General features: G+C 38.3%; 1 protein-coding gene across 2 annotated transcripts in view; it reads right to left on the bottom strand.

Annotated features, from left to right (window-relative positions):
* PSMD14 (proteasome 26S subunit, non-ATPase 14) overlaps nucleotides 1–15,977 on the bottom strand; it is a 47,516-nt gene extending 31,539 nt beyond the window's left edge. Inside the window, exons 1-3 of one of the 2 annotated variants that reach the window (XM_054070031.1) lie at nucleotides 15,822–15,977; nucleotides 11,174–11,261; nucleotides 8,241–8,292 (exon numbers count right to left, since the gene is read on the bottom strand). In XM_054070031.1, the coding sequence (XP_053926006.1) occupies nucleotides 8,241–8,288 (48 nt within the window). In that variant the 5' untranslated portion in view covers nucleotides 8,289–8,292; nucleotides 11,174–11,261; nucleotides 15,822–15,977. Of the gene's footprint in view, nucleotides 1–8,240; nucleotides 8,293–11,173; nucleotides 11,262–15,193; nucleotides 15,264–15,821 lie in introns of those variants that run through there. The other variant, XM_054070030.1, reaches the window with a different exon arrangement.
* Nucleotides 15,978–22,379: the final 6,402 nt, after the last annotated feature.

Below are 22,379 nucleotides of genomic sequence, written 5' to 3'. Positions count from 1 at the left end.
AGTTAATAAAATGGGAAAAATATATGATTTTACACTGTGAATCACATTAACTAGTAGCAATTGGAAATTTTATCGCAGTTTACAAGATAGTACACACACAATTTTACAGTTAGTTCCACATCAACAGGATTATATTTTGAAGCAAGCATTATGTCTAAACAGTTTGTATGTTTAGGCCCATTTTTATACCAATTATAATCAAGCATACATAACAGACCACAAAATACCATAAGTCTCTACAAACAGCCTAGATTTCTGAAAGGATCATATTGTCTTGTTACACCATATGTCAGATGAAATAAAAATTGTAGTAATGTGTTTAGTCTCAGAGAGTCTCAGACTCCAAAATGGAGTAGGGAAACCAGGGAAATATTATGGCATCAACTGCTACTTTAAATTAAAAATACCTGAAAAAAAACCCCAGAACTTTAACAGACTAGAGGGGAAAAAAGCCCTCCCTTAGTGTGCTTTACAAAATCCTGATTCCTAAAAAAAAGCTTATCCAGGCTCACATTTACAACAGAACTTACATTATTCACTTACAACAAATCCATAAACAGTAATATAGATGGATTAGAAATATATAGTGTTTGCCATCTCTCCACACTTCAAAAAAACCCAAAATTATAGAACGCAAAACACTGTACATCTTTAAGGAATACATTAAATAGGTTGGGATCACCAGTTCACAAACACCTCTCCAGTGCAAAGCCAACTTTACTACTTAACTTCTTTGGGTTTTTTTGTTTCTGTGTTTTCTAATATTAAGCGAAAATTCAAACAAGATAATCTCTAGTTCACTGGGACACTGTAAAGAATCTAGCCACAATTTTAGTTAATGAAAAAAAAAGAAAAGAAGCCAACGAAATTTAGCTTCTGTTTCTACCCTATCCATCCATCAGTACTCTTGCACTATTAACAGTTTCATGGAAGAGGTATAGTAATGCACCAACATGGGCACATACAGGATTTCCCACAAACCTGCAGAATGTGATATTGCCCCAAATTATCAAAAATTTAAAAGGTCTTTTACAAAAAAGCACTCCTGTTTTCCAATACTACCGCTGAAAACATTCTCAAAGACTGAGGCTTAAAGCTCACTAAGAAAAAAACCTCAACTAAACAGGATTTGGCATCAAATTTGCCTAGCTGAATTTATTTCGTGATCAGGTAAGCTTAATTTTACTACAGTGCACTTTACAAAACCTCACTCTATTTGGTCTAATTGTTAGTAGAAATAAATATTTATTATCCAATATTAGCATGTATTTAATGATGATAACTTTAGTTATTTACATGTATCACCTTGATGCAATTAGCAACAGTCAGATTTTCTGTGAAGTTCCCAACATAACTGTTGCTTGAAATGGCTCCTTAAATGTAATCTTTACAGGTCCTACTGTTTCCTCTCCCTTTATCCCACACAATCTACAAATTCATTAAGAAATTGAAAAAAAAAAGAGGGAAGGCACACTGCATCACATTCCTCGTGTGGATTAGATGATTTTTAATGGTGCCTTCCAACCCAAACCATTCCATGATCCAATGACAAAATTATGGTTAGCAAAAAGCCATAAGATCAGGGACACAAAACAAATCCTCACTAACACTACAGCTGTTTTTGTAAGAACTACTAATTTTCACAACCTCAGCCTACTGGGAAGAAAAAGACAATCCAGAAAACAAAGGTCAGTTTCACTGCAGAACAGAACCAGTACTAACCTGTCATCTATTTCTACCACCATTACAGAGGGATTGGGATTCAGCATGGAGAGATAAAGTCAGCATTTGTAGATTCTGTCTGCCTCCAGAAGTATTGCTCTAATGCAGATTTTTAATTACGTAACTTTAGACAGAGGTCTGCTAAGAAGTAAGGCAGCCCTCAACAAGGGATGCCTGAGGTCACCCTAAAGTACGCTTTGTGCCACAGAGCAGTTAAAAGGGTTTTACTTGATACGTACAAGAATGCAGTGGGTTCTGTACGCCTGCAGGCTCTATTGGGAAGAGCTCGTCCTCTGCACACAAGCACATGGACTAGGAGACTCCATGGTAATACTATATAGGAAGTTGCTTGTAATGCTTTCTAAAAACAAAAAGAAAACCCCAATGCACACCACTACTAATACAAGAACATGACTTCAAATTTCGCGACAAAACCGAAGAGGACCCTTCTACAACACATCGCAGAAAGAAAACAAGTCCTTGTTCAGAAGTGCTACACAGTAGCATTGCAACTTCACATACAACAGCATGGGATTCCAGAAAGAAAAAAAACAATTTCTAAGAGAAATAAATAAATTAAATTGCAAAGGATTTGTTCCCTGCTCCCAGAAAGGAAGATTACAAGTGAAGAAGTGTGGTGCAAAAGGCACAAAGATGTCTGCTCCTGCTTAGTCTTTTTTTTTCCCATTTTCTTGTCATGGCTACATTCATTCCTTGTCCAAGCTCCTCTGTCTCTTCTGGGGAAAGTAAGCTGGGCTACACTGGCAATTAAATTGAGGAGACAGAAGCTAATTGCCTAATTATTAGAAATAAGGAAGTTTAAGATCTGAGGCCAAGAGGAGGCAGCTAAAAATGGTCTCCAGAGTTTACGAGAAAAGAGCAGATCAGAGGAAACTGAATTCTCAGGGACAATCCTCTAGCTCTCTTATTTTTAGTTTTACATTTGTTTGTGTGTGACTCTAATGCAGCCCATCATACTTCAAGGCCGCTTTTATACCAAAGAGTACACACTGTGTCGCAGGTACAATCCTAAACCAATTCTAGCACGTTTCTCCCTCCCTCTACCAGGAGCACTTCTGGATATAAATTACGTTACAATCATTCAGCTGTGTTTCAAATGTAGGAAAACTACAGCAATCCCCAACAGCTTTCAAGTGAGCCTATGCTACTCACAGGGCTCTCAACTTTTACAGTGTAAGCAGACTCAAGTCACACTGGTACCCTAAATTCAGTAGGAAGCTTTTTGTAAAACAGTCCTGTATTCAGACACTTAGCTAATGTTGTAAAACAATCATTCCAGTCAATGAAAATAAAACAGCACAGTTTAATATAACTACACTGGCATTTTTCTCCTATAAACAAAATCATATATTTTAGATATATACACTGACACTGAGACTTTTTACAGGTGGTAAGATAGGCCATCCAATAAATCTTTTGAACTATCTATGGGAGCTGATGTTGGATGTTTTTAATAGATGAAAAATGTCAATGAGAAATTTTTTCTACTCTTTAAATTGGTTGATAGCTTCTGAGGAAAAACGGTAGAACTGGAATAACCCACCCAAAGTGTACACCACCGCATCTGCTGGGATGGAAATGGGAATTCCAGAAATACTAACATTCTCAGAACTTAAGAAGTTTGCTGGAAAGTATCTCAGAAGCAATGGCACAGAAATGATGCACAATTATAAGAGCTATAAATCAGATTTATTCCCCTGGCAGAGTATTCTCAGAAGGAGTATCTGAAGCTTCAAATACATACAAGAAGCAGACAATAGTGTATCACCCCAATTCAATTCACATAAAGCACATACACCCAGGAGACAGTCACACAGGTACCGCAGATACCAAAACACTGCAGCTTTCCAATGGAAAAAGCACTTCATTACATTAAAGACAACATTTGCACCCTTCAAACTAAACCCTAATCTGTTTCAAGAATCAATTAACCAAATAAATTTTCAACAGGATGTTAAGGCATTGGGTCGTTTCCTGGTGGGGTTTTTTGGCTTGGTTTTGGGTTTTGTTTTCTATTTTTGTTCTGGTTGGATTTGGTTTTTTTGGTGTGCCTTTGGTTTGTTTTAGTTTTGAGGTTTTTTGTTGCTGGAGTTTGGTTCGTTTTGTTCTTTTCTTCAAATAAGGAATCTTAGCATGTTGATTAGCTAGCTAGCACACTTACTATACTACAAGAGACACCTCAGCTTAATGAAGTAACTCAAGGAATTTTGCATTTAATTGTTAATTAGGAATTATCTACACTGACCCTGACCCCTCTTTGCCTGCCAGATCACCCACTTGGTATTTTGCAGTGCTTCAGAATAAGAGTCAGTAGTGCTCTTTTCTAATAACCATCCTGGCTAGAGCAGCAGATGAGACAGAACTTTAGATCAGTGGCAGGTCTCCCAAGTTCCCATGGTGCCACAGATTTACTAAATGGGATCAGCATGTTCTAAAAACCCATGATAATATGAGGGAAAAAGGTTCCACAGCATCAAGCACTGCAATACTTGAAACCTCGTAATCAAAGTGACAGTTTTCAAGTGCCATTTACAATGCCCTAATCTGGAAACATCCCAGCTAACCCATCTGATCAACTATTTCACAGATGGAAGCACTTGATGGCTAATTGGCAAGTCCATTATTCAAATAAAATAGCTATCTGCACTTCTATTTTCTGTATTCCAAGTCAAGGTGTAAACACTCTTTATAAGTCTTAGGCCACTTCTCTGTCTCTCCCTCCTTTCCCATTTGGATTTTTTCCCTTCCCCTCTGCCATCAGATATGTTAATTCAGAAATACAGAATCAATTTTATTTTCCATTTACTGCACTAGAACAGTTGTCTGCACCAACAGAGCAATGCAAATGAATATTTTCAAAAATGCATAAAGTAACAAAAGATTATTTCAACAGCATTTCAAAAGCGTGTCATTAATTATTTCACTGCTTCCTATCACATCTGGGTTGAGGAAAACAGACAGGATGTGTTAGCATGGACAAGAACTTGTATATTTTGATTACTACACTGAGAGAGTTGAGGAAAGAGCTCTGCTAAAAATGCATTTAATTTGCTCACTCTTAAACAGTAACCAGTAGAATTGCCTAACAGAGGCATATGCAGAACTGCTTTCAGTAGCAAACAATACTTCAGCGTACAAAACGAAGAGGAGTGTTGCCTCAAATTCCTGCCTGCTACTAAAGTAAAATGCTTTTACACACCCCACAAAGCCTGTTAATTTGTCTACAGCAAACGTACAATGTAAAGTGAAGTATTGATTCATTAGCAAATTTCTGAGGCAGGCAGTATCCCAGAGGAATTAACTGGGAGAGATGGAAAAGAATGAACCAGGAAAGGAAAGATAATAACTAAAAAACCCCATAGAGAAGAGGCCATATAAGTGAAGGAAAGGGTATGGCCAAAATCTTAACTCCCATGAGCTACAGAAGGGAAATTGAATTAATAAGCATTTTGTTTGGGACATCACAACACTTTCAGACATTAACCACCCTCCCACATCTTTTTTAAGAAGCTTCAATCACTCATTCCTCTTTTGCCTCTATCATGTGAGCAGAAATTCAAATCCCTACAACCCTAGGCACGTAACACAAAAAAATTCTGCACGAAGCATTGTTGCAAAGAAAGTTTTACTTATGGTATTGAATTGAAAACTAAACACAGGTACTTTCCCATACAAGACCCACAAAGTTAATGACCAAGTTCACTGCCAGAAAGTACTGTAGATGGCTTATACGATGCCAAAAGCTATCAGATTCTCTTCCCTTCTCTCTTGTCCACCTGTTGCCCCATGAAGATAGTCCTTTGTCCATCTAAGACTACAAGGGCAGAAATGGCTCAAAATCTCTAAGCCACAAGTCACTGGAGGGAAAGTTTATTGTTGAAATATCACTTAAAAATCACCACCTTAAAGACTGGTTTATTAGCCATATGAAGACAGGCTTAGGGTTGACGCAATTCAGTAGTGACCACCGCTGGGCAACTCAACATTGAAAGCCAATCAGCCACTAAATAGCACGCTAAGGGAACAAGAAGTAAGAATAGAAAAGAACCATAAATTCATTAAAAGCATTTTCAAGTGGAACACAAAAGACCAGACAGAAAAATACTTGCAAAGAAACTTACAAAAACATGACTCCAAAGAGTACTTAGGACAAATATTTAAGTTTGGTGAAACTACCTCTGCTCATTATTATCTTGTTTAGGGTTTTTTGTTTGGTTTTCATAATTTACAAAGGGAAAAGCCATGTAACTGCTGTTGAAGAAGCTAAGGCAGGTCAATGAGAAACAATTCCCTGGCAGAGATCAAATATGAAGTGGGCTGACCAAGCATTTATTTTTACTTTATTAGTTATAAAGCAAATCAAACGGACTGTTAGCAGACCTTGTGTGATGCAGTGCTCTTGCTAAGCAAACCCTTAGCTACAAGAAAAAAAAAAAAAATAAGCAAATTGTGCTACAAAATTACTTAGAAAATGCTTCTCTGTGAGACTATATGTGCAGATGATTCTTATGTCAGCAAGAATGACTCACCCAACAAATGTTTCTACTAAGTTCAACCTTAAAAGCAAAACCTTCAGAGACAGAACAATTGTGACACAGCAACAAGAAAAACAAAAGCTTTCCACAATTGTTTCAAACCGTGTAAATGAATGATAATAACTTTTACTTTCTAGCAGGACAGATTATGTCCAAGAAATACCTGACTTCTCTCTCCCACCTCAAAGCCATCTGACTCTGGATTATCTCTCCCATTACCCCAATTCCCATTAACAAACAATATTCAGAACAGAAGTGATCTTTGAAGGTCCACTGAAACACCATATTTTTAGGGACGTAAAATTATTCTTTTTGAAAAGCTTGCTACTGAGTCAATAAACCAAAAGACTACAAAAGGAGTCAAGATATACAGTGCAAGCAGAAACTTGCATAAAAAGCGATTCACTTTTCCATTTTGTCTTTCTTTAATCCAACATATACTCATCAATTCATTTAAGAGACAATTCCATATTTAAACAAACACAGAGCAGCTTTGCAGGCCAAAGCTGCCAGAGAAGTTCAGCAAGCTTCTTCTGAATGTTATGTTCTATTGTCTGCCACAATTTTCTAGTAAGCTTTAACTTAAAGCTGAGAAATTCAGAAAGCAGCAGAGAGAGTTAACTGTAAACTCAAAAAAACAGCTTTGATATGCGTCAAGTTCAGAAAGGACTAAGAAGTGAAAGCTTGAGTGATTAGACTGCGCAGATGTTAAAAAAATGAAGAGTCATGAAGCAGGCTGGCAGCTCAGAGGAACAAGAGAAATAACTGTTTAAGAAAGTGAAACTAAAAATAACTGAGGACTGCTTGAAGAGTCAATAAGAGAGCGTGAATAGAATTTTAGCTATAAAAAGGAAAAAAATTATGCACCAAAAGTTACAGCTTATTTGGCAAAACACCTAGAGGCTGTAAATCAGCTTAGAATATTTCACCAAATGCTTTATCATTAGACCACTCCTTTCCTAGTTACACTCAGCACAAAAACACAACCAAAAGAAGCTGTGGGTTTAGCAATTACATTCATCCCAGAGCAAACTAACTTAGACAAATAGAACTTATCCATCCAGAACAAGAGTCTGGATTCTCAATTTAAAACCGAGGCAGATGAGGAAAGCAGGGAAAGGACAGCTACTGTGACTAGCCAAGACAACAAAGGAAATGACACTGGAGCCCTTCCCTTAAGGAAATAATTCTTCCTACAAGCCTCAAAGAAGTTCCTAATTATTTTTTTTCCAGTATTCACAGAAGTCAGCACACTGTAATAAGGTCAGCCTGGTCTTGTTAGCCTATTTTTGAAAACTGCTGGCCACACTAGTTGACCAAGCAAAAAAGCAGTAGGACCTGCTCCTGTGGTAGAAGCCATACATGTGGAGGTGTCTTACCAGAGCAGGATACCTGCCAGGGAGGCCTTTTTCCTGTGAGTAAAGTTACAGTAGAAAGCACAACAGCAAGCAAGATACAACAAAATACACATATAGCTAGCTACAGCTATCTGCAAGTGATAAATTCAACTCAAATTGCCTTCTGAAATTTATATAGACTTCAGTACATTACAGCGTCCATCACAATGTGATCCAAGGTCTTCATAAATGATACATTTCAGGAGTACGTGGGTATGCTCAGCCTTTTAGAACAATCTTCATATTCTGAAAATCTATATTATTGAAAATTCATTTTTTTTAATTTTTACTGTTTCAAATGCTTTTCAATCCAAGCTTTAAAATGTTTAGCTACCAAATGAAAGGTTTATAACCATTCCGTAAACATGGTGCCAACAAAAGTTCATACTGACAAAACAAACCCAGTCAGCCTGTAACACAATTGCATATACTTATATAGCATCTCTACAGTCAGAGATTATTACCATGAACCCTTGATTTTTTGACATTGTTTTTAATGCAATAAAAGGAGTATTTCAGAATTTATTAATATTAAAGAGAAGATGTTAACAAGCTAAATACTAACCTGTCCCAGTCCAGGCATACCTCCTCCAAGTCGCAGAAGTCTATCCATATTTCTAGAAAAACAAAGGAAAAATGTTCCCAAGCTCTGAACTGTTTACTAAATTGCTTTCTATATAATTCACCTTCAGTCACTCAGTATGTCAAAAATATTGGTGGTAATTACAACACAACATCAGACTTCCTGTTAATTAACACCACATATTAATTCAAGAAGCTGTCTTCCATGCTAATTAACAGACCTTGTTTTAGTACTTTGGTTTTGGGTTATCCCCATTTCTGAAGACAAGCACTCATGTCAAACTTTTCAAAACTTCTCTATCATTCAATTAATCAGGGGATTTGTGTTGCTTAACAACAGCACCTACCTCCAGGAAGAGCCTAAAACTTATTAGTTATACAAACAAGTATACCCCAATTTGTTTAGAAAGCATCAATAAAATGTGAAAGTACGGTTTTTAGCATGCTCATTAGTAAGTTCTGCGCTAATTAACTTACAGCTTGTCAGTTACCATCAAAACTGCATGTGAAAGACACTGAGCAGATTATGGATCTCTGAATTAGCATCAAAAGCTTTTTTTTTTAATGAACTCATTATACTAAAAGAAATACTGTAAAGTAAACATTTAATGTGTATATAGTTAGAACACTAGTGACAGTGCAGTCATGTAAGACATCTTCAGAGTCGCATGTGGCATTGCTTTAGTGCAAGATTATTCCCATCAATGCAACTAACTTGTTACTTCTTTTTTAGGGGGGAAAAAAAAAAAAAAGCTTTCCTATCTTAAAGGAGTGATCGCCAGGAATAAAAATTTTTAAACTGCTCTACTAAAATATTTAAACTGATGTTTATTTCTCTGCAGTTAATTCACTCCTAATTGTTCAAACACAATCTACGATTTAACTGTGAATATCCAAGTAAGGGTTCTGTCCCAGATGTAGTAGACCTTTACCTTGCTTACTTTGCTTTTTCAATTTCTTAGCTTTTTAAAACAAGACTCAGAAATAACAGCTGCTTTCAGCAAATCAAGCTATTTCCAAGGTTTACAGAAATTAGTAAATTTTACTGGCTTTTTTTTGTGAAATATAACACAACAAATTTTGTTTTAATACCACACAACAAAGGTTGATCACCAAATATACGAACAACGAGAAGAGTGAGTAATGGTATTTCCAAAATACATTCATTCACCAAATGGATGTTGCATTACATATAAAAAAATTTCAACAGACTGCTTTAACAATACTAATTCAAGAGCCTTCTTTTAAAATGAATTATGCAAAATAACTTAGAACTGATAATAAAAAATGCATTTGCTTTGTATACTAAAAATTTTAAAAGTCGTTATGTTGAAGGTGAATGTCATCTTATTATTCATTCTGAAATTTGCTAGCACGTAGCCAGTAAAAATATTAATGGGCTTTATTTCAGTTTAAGCTTAAAACAAATATTTTTGTTGCAGCAGCATTTGAACCTACCACTAGATAAGATTCACTCCTACTTTAATCATGTATAGAATTTCGCCCATTTCAAACAACAATATCAAAGACACATCGATCCATTACACTTCTTCCATTTGTTAATTTTGCTTTCCCAGTTCAATACATCAGCAAGCTATTGGTTTCATTTGATTCACTCTCCTGGTTTTGTAGAACATTTGCTGAGACTGCAGTTGTTGAGTTCAAACAATAAGTACTTTCTTAAAGCTACCTTGGCACTGTATTAATTCAAAAGGAGATTATTACGAGATCAATGGTTATGCTTTTATTTTCAGTCATTGAAACAAAGTTTGTTTATTACAGGCAAAAGCTGCACATGAAGTGTATACACTTTTCTATTCTGAAATACAATAATATCTAAATCAAGTTGGAGGATTTCCATAGAAAGGTTAAGTTGCTGTTTAAAGCTATTATGTAAGCACATGGTAAATGGCTTCAATAAAACAGTCACGAGTACAAATTAACGCCAACTACATTTCATTTTACCCCTCTGCGGCAGATACTCCTCCATTGAAACCCACAATGATTCATCCTTCATGACACTAATGAGCGCTGAAGAGTAGCTGAGAAGTAGATTTAAGCTACTAAAATTATTATTTTCATCAATCATGGTTATACCTTTATTTTAAGAATCTCTTAAGTCTCTACAACTGGTAACCATAGAACTGGTCTTTCTTACAACTGCAGCAACTTTCATAAGCTGATGAGATGCATTACTTATGTACATTTAAGAAAAAATATTGTATAACAAATCTTATACCTACTTACATTTCCTTTAGCAAACAAAAAAATAATAGTTATCTCTAGTTTGTTAGTATCTTCTTTACATAATTAATTCCAGTTTTTAATCAAATGGAACAGTACATCATTTATAGAAGCACAATTTGGGTTAGACTATTTAGTTATCCAAACTGATTATTTATCAGCATAACTTTCCAGGTTTTGGAACATGAAAATCTCATTGTCTTACAGATCTGAAGGAATGTAACGTTCCCACCTACCTATCACAGAGGAGCCAACTGAACTGAAGATGTTCAGATTCTCAAGACAGTAGCACCAAGAAAATCTCCACAAGCCAGTACTGGACGCGCTGCAAATTATATCACTAGCTCCATGGCTTGACTCTGGTTAGAGTTTTGCCTGGCAACTAATACTTCACTTTCTATTTGTAACTGAAGTTGTTTTAGGAGGTTATAGTATATTTAGACCTAAACATATTTGTTTACTTTGTATAAACATCTGAAGAATTTAGGTTAGCAATCCATATTGAAACCAATTTTAATTTTTTAACCCACTTTGCCTAAATATTATTTCAGTCATGAATTCTGTTTATGAAATAATGCTTTTGTAAACCTTAAAACAGCTTGAGGAAAATGCTTAGATCTTAATTAAGATAAACTTCAGCATTTATAAGTAAAGCAAATATGCATTTCTGACCTGGTGCTCAGCAGGAGGTGACCACGGAACAAACTCAGCAGCAGCTCCCACTTTCTGACTACAAAGTTGATGCCAGTAAGTCTCTTTCCTGCAGAAGGAAATAGAGAGAAGGGCAGAAACCCAGTAAAAGTTAGAAATGGTAGCATCTACAAAAGGACAAAGCATCACTTAAGAATAACCCAAAGAATGATTTTTTTTTTTGGCTTGTAATATATAATTCCTGGAACAGTACATGCCAAGCCTTGCCCAAGTATCCATAACACTCAGAGAAGGTTCCAAGTTTCTCAAAACTAAATAGAAGAGCATTTTAATAACCTATTTGAGTAATTTAAAGCTAATAAATAATTTTAAAGGCTTCTAAAAACTGAAAAGGTCCTTTATTACTGTTTCAGAAGAACTCCGCTGTAGCTAAGACAGTCTAAGCACAGTCTAAGGTAAGGAGTGTCTGCTGGTATGGAGAATTTTCTTGTTTACTTCTGCAAAAGCAGTTGGTGGGGTTGGGAAAGTCACGGAAGCCTTTGGGTTTGCCTGGATACAGGTTGAGAAAGGCTGCTGCACAGTCAGTTTAGGAGTTAAAAGTTGTGCTATCTTCCTTACAAGGAACAATGCTCACTGATTGCATCCACTCAATCACGTGTAGGGCAATGTGCTAAAACAGATCTGTGGCCATGATTTGATAGACTTTTTTTTTCCATGTCAACATTAACACAGGGAGCAGTGGGGAAGCTGCTACTTACCACCCTGATTCTGCTCTTTTAGTACTGCCTGGACAGCCACTTGTGCAGCCTTGCAGTAAACCGATAGCCTAACAGAAGTACTGGTTTTAACCCTGTTCATCTCTCTGAGAGGATTCACGCTGTATCCCACTAACAATTGTCTTGGCATAACACTGAAAGGGATCTTGGAAGAGCTGATTGCTTCTAAAGCTAACCCAGACTCCCGAAAAAATTTATGTCAAACCATTCTTTAAGCTAAAACTACCCAAAGAATGTCTTTGGGGTTGGGGTTTTGGTTTTGCTTTGGTTTTGTTTTTTTAGTAACTGCGATCACTTAAAGACCGCTCTGAACCTGATCTCAAAGAAGTAGAAGAGCAAAGGAAGATTGTTCGAGGAGAAAGAGCTAGAGTTTCTCAGTGCTGAAATTGGAATTCCACTAACAAGCCAAAAGAAAAATTGCTGCATTTCTGCCAGTTTTGCACAAGGAAATGATCTAACAGAAATCAGTTGAGACAGGACCACAATGGGCAGCGGTGGCATCAGCACAGGCTGCAACAGAACTGCAGCCACTTCACAAGCAGAACTGCAACCAGCCAGCCAGGGGTCTTGCATTCTTTTCCTCACTTCCTACAACATTAAAGAAACAGACCTCTGTGAGCATGGTTTGCTCCCTGGTGAAGGCACACACATGGTAACCCATAGCTGAGAATTTTTCCCCTCGCTACTGTAAAGTGCCAAAGGCCAGTTTTGACTACACACTTGCCTGCTGTTTTTTTCCTACACACACAAATTGACAGATATATAGAAAAACACAGAAAAGTAAGTGAACAGTTCACAGTAAATCTCACCTCCTTTCCTTATAAAGTCAGCAAAAAGTATTTTGATAATATTTCTTTCTGTCTGCAAGGAAGAGTTAACCATTTCTATTTAAAGTAAAGCTTTGGGGACACAAGTGAACATATCAAACAGTTCCGCATCAGAAAATTGTAGAAGGCCAGTTATAATCATAATAAACTTGCATTTCAGCACACTGCAGGATTTGGGTGGCATGCACTCACCACTGAGACCAATGTGGTCATGATGGCTTTAAAAAGAAAAAAGGAGTTAAGTAGCTTCTCTACTTGTGCATGCCCCTGATTGAAACACCTCAGCTAAAAGACCTTGGTCATAGGATGGTACTTAAAAAGACCAAACCTCCTTTAACGCAATTTTCTTTTAACTGTCTTGGCCTCAAAAGGAAGAAGTCTGTGCTTAATAATAATGCACTGGAAGCATACACAAAGCATCCTAAAACTGACCTAAACCCAGAAATTTTTACAAACCCACATCTAGTATTTGTTCATAATACTACTTTTAGATAACAGTAATAGTTGGCAAGAATTGTCCGTTTGAAGCTAGCTCACCACTAGCTGTTGATTACAACTTTGAAGTCACTTAAATGCTGACTAAATTCTGACTGTTCAAAATGAAAACAATTTTCTTTAGGTACCATGAGGACGAAATTGTATAAATGCATTATGCACAAATGTGAATATATGTACAGGTATAAAGCAATAGCTACTGCACTTATACTTGGCATGTTTCAGCATGTATTTTGAAAACAATTTGAAACTGTCTTAAATTACTGTATCTCTTTGCATGAGACACACCAGTTTCACACTATAATGCACTATTTTTATCTAACATTAACACTCCATGATGCAATATCTCAAGGAAAGAGGGTTCTCCCAGGTTGACAACTTTTGAGTTACTAAAAAAAAAAAAAAATTAGCATCAAAATACATGGAAGACAAAACACTGGCTACTAAACTGCCCTATTAGTGCAGAGAGTCGAGGTTAGACTCAGGTGACAGCAATTTATTTCACACTTTGCAATCTGTACACTGAGTGACTCCATGCAAATAATTTCTCACCTTTGATAACTCAGTTTCTCCACCTGAGACTACAAACTAAGCTCTGTATAAGCACTTCGAGATCTCCTGTCGAGAAGTTCCACATAGCAGATGGATTAACAATTTTATTAACAGCAACTAAAAAAAAGTGGTTTAAGGTTTTTGCTGCCATGATAACAATTTCAACTTCAGCGGGGATGATAAATGGCTATGAAGGTAAATTAGCTGAGGAATTGCATCTTGCAGAGAAACATTATTTTACTAGCGAAAGAACAAAATCTCACTGCAGGTAGATTTGCCAAACACTGAATGAAAGCAACTTGAACCAGAACAGAGACTTTGCATGTGACAGTCGGGGAGGAAGGTTATGTTCCTATGCATTTTGCATGAAAACAGGAAAAAATAATAACAATCAATTCTGTTATCTGTTCATTAAAGCTGAAGATTAACTACGCCATGACAGAATGCAGTCTCAGTAGTGCAATTCCAGAGCTACATGACTATTTTACTTCCAGAACATGCTCAGCTCTGTAAACCAGTGCTTCTGGACCGCACAGACCTGAGCTGCGCTAGAAGATAGGAAAGGTGAGCTTCTCTGACTCTGCTTACTTATTTCCAGACACACAGCAAACTTAATGCTACTACATTCATTGCTGAGCTGGAGTTACTGAACTAAACCAGAACGAAGCAGACTTTTCAAAAGCTACTCAAGTACATCCACAGCAAACTTATACATAAGGGAAGATTCAATTTTCAAATCACACCACTACAGAAACCCAAAAGACAAATTTTAATTATGTGTCATACAAAAAGTAATGAACTTCTCTGGAATCTGCACAATGGAGGGTAGAGACACAACTGCTGTGGAACAGTCCCCCAACCCTCACTCCAGCAAGTACTCATCACACGGGTTTTCGGAATAATAATTCAAGGTATCCTAACTGACCATCCTGTCCCATCATCCTAGATGTTAGGAAATAGCTGTAGCTATTATTAGTATACAGTCCATAATGCTGCCAATACTGAATCACTTCCAAGAAAGTTTACAAACTAATTTATATTTTAGTATTATTTAATGTTAATTTTGAATTATACTGTAACTCCTCAATTTCTCCAACACAGATATCAAATTAATAACCCCACTATGGCATGTTACACCAACACAGATTTGCCATTAAGCTATGGGCAAAACTCAGTTCCTCAAAGTCATGCTAAGTGATTCACAAGCAATTAATTCAGAGTCCTATTTCTGTGTTGAGTCACAAACATAGATATTTTCCTTATTTCCATAACACAAGCTCACAAAGAGGGCTCTTCTCAGCAGAATCGTCTTCCAAGTGTCCTCCCTATATCCAAGGCATATCGTGCACCGCAGACTCACAGGGAGTGGAACTTTTAAGATCAATACAAACCTGCCAGGCTTTTCCACTTGCCTGGTACCTTCTCAGCTACAGCTTTCAAACACATTTGCATAAAACTTTTTTTCAGAAAGCCAGTGTCTGTCCTTGTTGTTTTTCTGGTTTTCTCAGCTACCGGAAACACGCACTGCTATGAGCTGACATCAGCACCCGCTCAGCCCTTTACAAGTATCCGACTGGATGGCATAAATCTGTTCTGAAAAAGACGCTTCAGTCTGCTACATATTAGAAAAAGCACCGACAATTTTAATCATCTCCCTTTTTTCTACTTAATTCTGCTTCGTCTCTCCCGACACGGACTTAAGATCTTCTCCCCAGGGCGGGGCGCGGGGCTCGGCCTCGCTCCCCGCCCGGCTCCGGCCGCGGGGCGATGGCCGCGGTGCTTCCCCACAGCCGCCACGTTTCAGCCCACGGCCCCCCGCGACGGGACCCGCCGGGAAAGGGCCGAGAAGGAGGCAGTGCCGCCCCGGGCCCGCGAGGTTCCGCCGCCTCCCCAAAGTGCCCAAACTTTCCCCGGGCGCAAACGCGGGCTGACAGCGCCCGCCGCCTTGCCCAGACTCGGGCCCCGCCGCCCCGCTCGCGCCGCCGCCCCCAGGCCGCGCTCGCCCCGCCGGGCCCTCACCTCCGCGCGGAGCCCGCCCCGCCCGCGGCCACCGTGAATCAGCCCGATTTCATTCAAACCCAGGCCGCCCAGGCCACCGCAACTGCTTCCCAGTTCACAGGGCGCGAGGCGGGGGCTTCCGGTGCCGCAACCCGAGAGAACGCGGGGGGAGGCGGGGGTGGGGGGGAGCGGCGGGCGCGCGGCGCGTGCGGACTGGCGGGTGGGGGCGGAATGCGCGCTGGGCGCGCGCTGCTGTGGCCCATCCCCAGCGCCCTCGCGCCCCGGCCGTTAAACCCCTCCCCGCAGTCCCCTCGCGCCCCGGCCTCTCTGAGGCGGCGCGAGAGCGGGAGGCGCCGAGAGGCTGCGGCGTCAGCGGGAAGGGGCCTGAGGGGGCACCCTGAGACGACCCTGAGGCTTTGGTGGTCGCGCACGCGTTGTCCTCGCTAACGAATCCGTGGCTGCCAGAGTTAACTCGGAGCTTTTGGGGAGCAGAGACCTTCAGAGGGACGCGGGGCCTGTGCGACACGTGCTGAGCTGAAGCGCTCGCACAGCCTCGATGAGGAGCGCTGTGGGTTCGCTTTGTCCGCGGCTCGGGTTCCAGTCGCAGCCGGGTGGCACCTGTGACCCGATGGCCGGACAGGGGGTGGCAGAGCAGCCAAAGAACGTGTCGTCGATCCAGTAAAAGAATATTAGTGTAACAGGAGCAGCACCACACGTGCTACTCTCAAAAGCCAGTATTGTAGGAAATAAGAGAGTTTAGAGAATAGTAAGGATGGTCATGTGTCTAAACGCAGCGGAAGCAGAAATGGGAAAAAGTGAGAATTTTTGCTGGATGAAGAAAAAACCAGGAGACAATCATAAAGGTGTGCGTGCTGATTAGTGATACAGAGAAGCCAACTGGATTTTCTGTTTTTCTTATGTTAATACAGGAGCAAAACCTCTTGTAAATTAGAAGAGGAAAATACAAGGCTGAGGAAATACTTTTACAGACAGCATGCAAACATTTTGTGGAACTCTGCCTCAGGAACTTATTGTGGCTAAAACAACGCAATATTTTATAAGTTTGTTTATATCTAGTTGGTGAAATATTACAAGTATTTTAGAAAGTATTGGACAACTTAATCTACCAAATCAATTTATGAGGAGTATGTATAAAGTTTCTACTATGAATGACCAAGAAGAGCATTATGGTTTGGTTTTGAAAGCTCCTTTAAGGATTGAGATTGTAATGGTAGAAGATTGTCAGCACTTTCTGCTCACAGACAACTACATGGAAGCAGGTGGAAAGGTACTATATTATAAATTATACTGAATTATACTCAGACAGATAGTGACACCCCTTCCATGGTGCTTTTTTAAGAGGGGCAATTTTTTTGAAAAACAATGCTCCTATAATTGTTTCTTCCATTTCTTTTCAGATCTTTACTAGGCTGAGGGAATCACGAGAGTTGAAATTTCCAAAAGATTCTTAAATTGCTAAAGGCTTAAAATGTAGTTTATGTTGTGGGGTCACTCATTTCTTTTTCATGTTACTAATGCAAAACCCCTAAGTGCAGTTTATTGCTGCACCCACAGCCAAATTCTTCAGAAAAAAAGAGTAAAGATGTGTGTCTGTCTGTTTGTGTATGTTTTGGCCTGATACAACAGAAAACTTGCACTCTGCTATAAACAGGCTGTTGGGTCCTTTGCTGTTTTAACCTGGCAAAACTTGGCTTCTACAGTCTTGAGGCTGTATTTGAGGCTTTTGTGTCTTTTAATGTTCTCAAAAGTCATTAAAATAATGATGTAGTCAAAGCTGGTCTTTTTTGAGATTAGATTGATGACGAAAAGTATTAATTCAGTGGACTGAAATGCACTATCTACTTACCTGATTCATACAGTGTTTTCAAGAGCAGTGGTTTTATTCCTTCATATTCACTGGAATTCTGACACCTTAGTGAGAAATACCAACTGTATTTCAATTCTCACTCTACAGCCATGTGGCTTTAGGGAACTCTGCACTTCTGAAAACAGAAAGAAGCAAAAATATTTGTGAAAAGTGAGCGTATCTCTGGGTACGATAAGGAAAAGCAACATAGATCTCTGTAATTTACCTGTACCCACTGATTTAAATGAAGTATGTCATTTCAAACCATGTGAAGATTTGGCCCTTCTCCTTTGAAATACAAAATGAAACAGATTTTCATTGTTACTCCTGATTATATTTCCAGTCATAGTATTGACTTTTTAAATATATACATTTATTGAAATTTTATAAATAAATATAGTTACAGAAGAAGAAAAACGAGAAAATAGGAAAAATATTTACATTAGAAAGTATAGTGAATTAATTGGATATATAGAGGCAGTATCATAGTTGGTACTTAGACAGATGGTATTTTATATTTTGATATAAAAAAGATATATTCTTAATCGTATATGTCAAAGAAAAGAGACCATATGTTGTTAAACATTTCCAAGTTGTCATTTAATCTGAAGGGCACTCTCTTGCATGCTACTGAATCCTTCCTTGTTTTGGTCTAACCAGCACTAATCCATAGAAGTTTTTTATTGTTTTGGTGTTGAATGAAAGTGTTCAAAATTTGTTCCTTTCTATGACTTGGCTGGCTGTCATAAGTGATAAAATCTTCTCTTGATTGGACGCTCACAATTTTTCCCATGCTGACCTATCCTTGCCTGTAGTAAAGCAATCCACAGGGATCAGACTTGCTAAGAGATTACACCATTTTTTCCTAACTCCTGGCTTATCCAGTATATGATTTTCTCCCAAGTCTGGTGTGATTGGGTTAAAAGCAGTGATATTCCTGCAGCTCTGTAATTAATGAGTTTAATTTTACAGAGCTGAGTGATGAAATTGAAGAGTTATATCTAGAACACGAGGAATACACTGAGAGATTGGCCACAATTTTCTTGCAGATCATCTGTCTAGGCAGACAGAATGCTGTTTGTGCTAGGACAGGAGGAAGTCTCTAGACTTTGTTATAATATTTAAAAAAAAAAAAAAAAAAACAAACCCCACACCAAAACAAAGAACCATCAGAAGCTGCAGTTTTAGTAAGCCTGGGATTGGAATACGTGATGTGGATTGGACAAGACATTACAGCTGTGGACAATTGTGTTTGCTGTTTAAGGAAGTAGAACAGAGCATGGAGGTGAGTGTACATTGAGGAGTACAAGAGCTGCCATCATCCTTGTGAGGGGAGAATCGTCTCAGAAGAAGCACACCATTGATTTTTTTTTTTTTGTTATTGCTTAGGCCTACGTTTTGTAGTCAAACACTGAAAAAGTAACAGAGGAAAAGTAGTTTCTTAAACTGCGAACTTTGACCCTGGGAATGTCTTGGCAAACCTGTATATGGGAAAATGGTTTCTTCTGTCATACTTGGCAAGCCCTCATACTTTGCAAGGCTTACAATGACCTCTGTGAGATCCTCAACAGCTTGTAAAATGCCTGATCAACTCCTTGCTGCGTACAGACTAGGAACAGGTCTTGTCGCAGACAATGAATAAAATTTTACAAGATCAGTTAAAGATAATATACAAGTGAGATTACTTTTTTTAGTTTTCTCAACTATTCTACGCTCAGCTGCAGAAGGCTGTCACAGGTTTCAAAGAGGCTTCATTAATCATGAAGCATATGATTATTGAAAACCTGCAAACAAAACTACTTTCATCTCCTCCGGAACATAGACCTGCCCATTAAAGTATGACAAGTATAAACCCAGATTGATTTGGGTGAGAAGAATGGTGAATGTATTTGGATATAATTCATCCCAATTTAAAAGGGAGAAAAAGCAAACATTCCTTACAGTGAGCCATAATAACCCCTCGTCCCCTGCACTTGAAGCCAGAAGATCTTATTTATATTCAAAGTTACAGTATTCACCAGCCAATACCAGTTTCATATACAATCCCAAAGGAAACTGGACTTTCGTCTTTTTATGTCTATTTAAAGTGATGGTTGAATTGTGAGAACTATCTGCAAACCATCTGGAGAAGATAAGGCCTAGAAAAAAATCAGTCTTGCTGGAAATGCTTGTGTTGGGGGTGTCTAGGGAAAATTTTTATGAGGAAACAGAGAAGTGGGTTTGTGTCCCTGGCAATTGCAAAGGTGCTACTCTGTGAGAGACAGATTATTTAAATAACTGTGTAGAAGACTGTAAATTGAAAACTGTGAATTAAGAGAAAGGTGGTATGCAAAGTGGACATACTGTGGCTTTTTTTTCTGGATTACTGTGGGATGGAATGATGTTCCTTCTAATTCTTGGGTTTTTTTCTTTATTCAGTGGGAGTTTCCCTCCTTATTTGTGACACAATAAAAATAAAATTTACACTTCCTTTAGGACTCAAGATATTTCTGTTGTTGGACTGAAACATTCCTTTACAAAAGTGCTGTGTAAGTGATACAATGCTTTTCACCAATGTCAGGTAGTGAGAGCCAAGAAATAAGGACAGTTTCAATCACTTCTATGTCTATGTCTACTTTAGGAAATAGTACAGAGTAGTAGGAATAAATCTGTAGGGCTAAGCAGGCAACCGCACTATATTTCATTCACATTTTTTACTTTGGATAGCTCTAATTGAGTCCCATGGAGTGAATGCATATTTGCAACTGAAGTGTATTAAGCACGTTCCTGGTCTGCAGTTTTTCATATGAAGGAACCCTCTTCCCGCGCTCCTGAACAGCTTCACAGGGCAAACCAAAGCACCAAAGTGCACCAGAACAGAGTTTTGCTTTAAAGACACACACTGGATCCAAACCTAAGCATGCATGTAGATGTATAATACATGTCATAATTTTTGGGGGTCAAGAGTGAACCCACAGTATGGAAAGAAAACATTTCAGAAAGGTGGAGGAGAGTGAAATAAAATTGAAGAAGGTGAAGTCCTCCACATTGCTACACATGGCATGCCCAAAGCATTGACTATATACAATATGTTCTATGGAGAGCCTGAGAGACCTGTAAACTGCTAGATAAAACCCATTCAGTGAATATTTTGATCCTCACGAGAATGTCACTTGGGAAAGGCACATTTTTTTACAAGAAACCAGCTGCCAGATGAGACCATTGACCATTGTTAAGATCTTTAAAATAAAGCCAAGTAATGTGAATTGGAGCAGTTTAACAGATGGATGAATTACTTGTGATATAAGTGATAACCAAGTCAAAGCAAGGTGAGAAAAGGACTTGACATTGCAAAGAACAGCGGATATTTGCAGGGCTAGTAAAGACTGCTTCCCAAATAAAAGTGTTAGCTAGTGGTGAAAGAACTGTAGTGTATCTAATTAAAAATGCATACCAAAGCATAAAGAGAGAATACAAGGGTAAACAAATGGCAGAGACCAGACTTGTTTGCAATAGATGTAAAATCAATCACAACATGGTGAAAAGGTCCCGCACAAGAGGTTCAGTGTCCTGTATACAATGAAAGCAGCCATTTTGCAGAAAATAGACTGCTTTCAACTCGACTTGCAAAGATATGCTAAAGAAAAGCTATCCACGACTGTAGTGCTGGAGGACATAATGATGGTGCCGACAGTGAAAGCAATTATAATGACTTATTAAAGGGATGGTAGGGAAGATACTGTTCTATAAAAACAGGTTTTCTGCTTAGCCAGAACTTTTTCCTTTGAAATCACCTCACAAACAGGGATGCAATTTGTAGATTTTAGAGATTCTCTGATGATTTCTCTGATGAAATTAGTGAAGAATTGTTACATAGCCCGCAGTGGTCTCCATAAAAGAATTTAATCTGCAGATTACATTAGTCTAATATAATCACAGTGACATTGCAGGGAATAAGGTATTTGCAGTCTTGGTGCCTGTACAGAACAAGGTTCTGTTCGTTATGATTTACACTCTTACTTATCAAGTGAAAGAACCTGTACTTTCTATTTAAATAGAAGCTAGAGCTAAATACAACATAATATATCTAACTTACACGTGAAATTTGTAACTTCCACATAGTTTTCCTGTTCAGAGTTATGCAAGCTATTGACCAGGTCTTGTTGACTCTATAGAGTAGGATGGCTTCAGTTCTTGCAGTCCACCAAGATGCACCCCATGGCGTTTTTCTCCTTCATTGTCCTGACTCTTTCTTCCATGTCCTCCTTAGTAGAACTGTTTGCAACACTTGTAAGTATTCAATCATGATAGATCCTTATTAGGTTAGGAAGTTTTCTGAGATAATACAGTCTATAAGCAGCTAGCTAGATAAACTTCTCTGTTGGTTTAGAAAATAGCTATTTTATTGATTAACCATATATATCCTACTTCACTCAGTTCAGCTTTTTGTAATACGAGGCACTGATAGAAGGAAAAGGAAAATAAAATATAGTGTAATTGTTTCTTGACTATGCACAATTTGTACAGTTGTAATCACATCTTGTTCTCTGGATTGATCACAGTAAAAATACTAGAGGTGTGTAGAAAAGGGTTTTTTTTTCATTCTTGTAGTGCCTGAATTGTCAGAAATGATTTTTCAGGGTTTTATTCTACTGAATAGATAAGCTCCTTACAACTGATAGAAATGTAATTTGGATAGGCAGAATGTTTGCAGTTGGCAATAAACTGTTCAG

This window comes from Cuculus canorus, chromosome 6, assembly GCF_017976375.1.
Source record: "Cuculus canorus isolate bCucCan1 chromosome 6, bCucCan1.pri, whole genome shotgun sequence".
NCBI classification, from domain to species: domain Eukaryota; kingdom Metazoa; phylum Chordata; class Aves; order Cuculiformes; family Cuculidae; genus Cuculus; species Cuculus canorus.
This window is presented reverse-complemented; position numbering and strand designations above follow the sequence as displayed.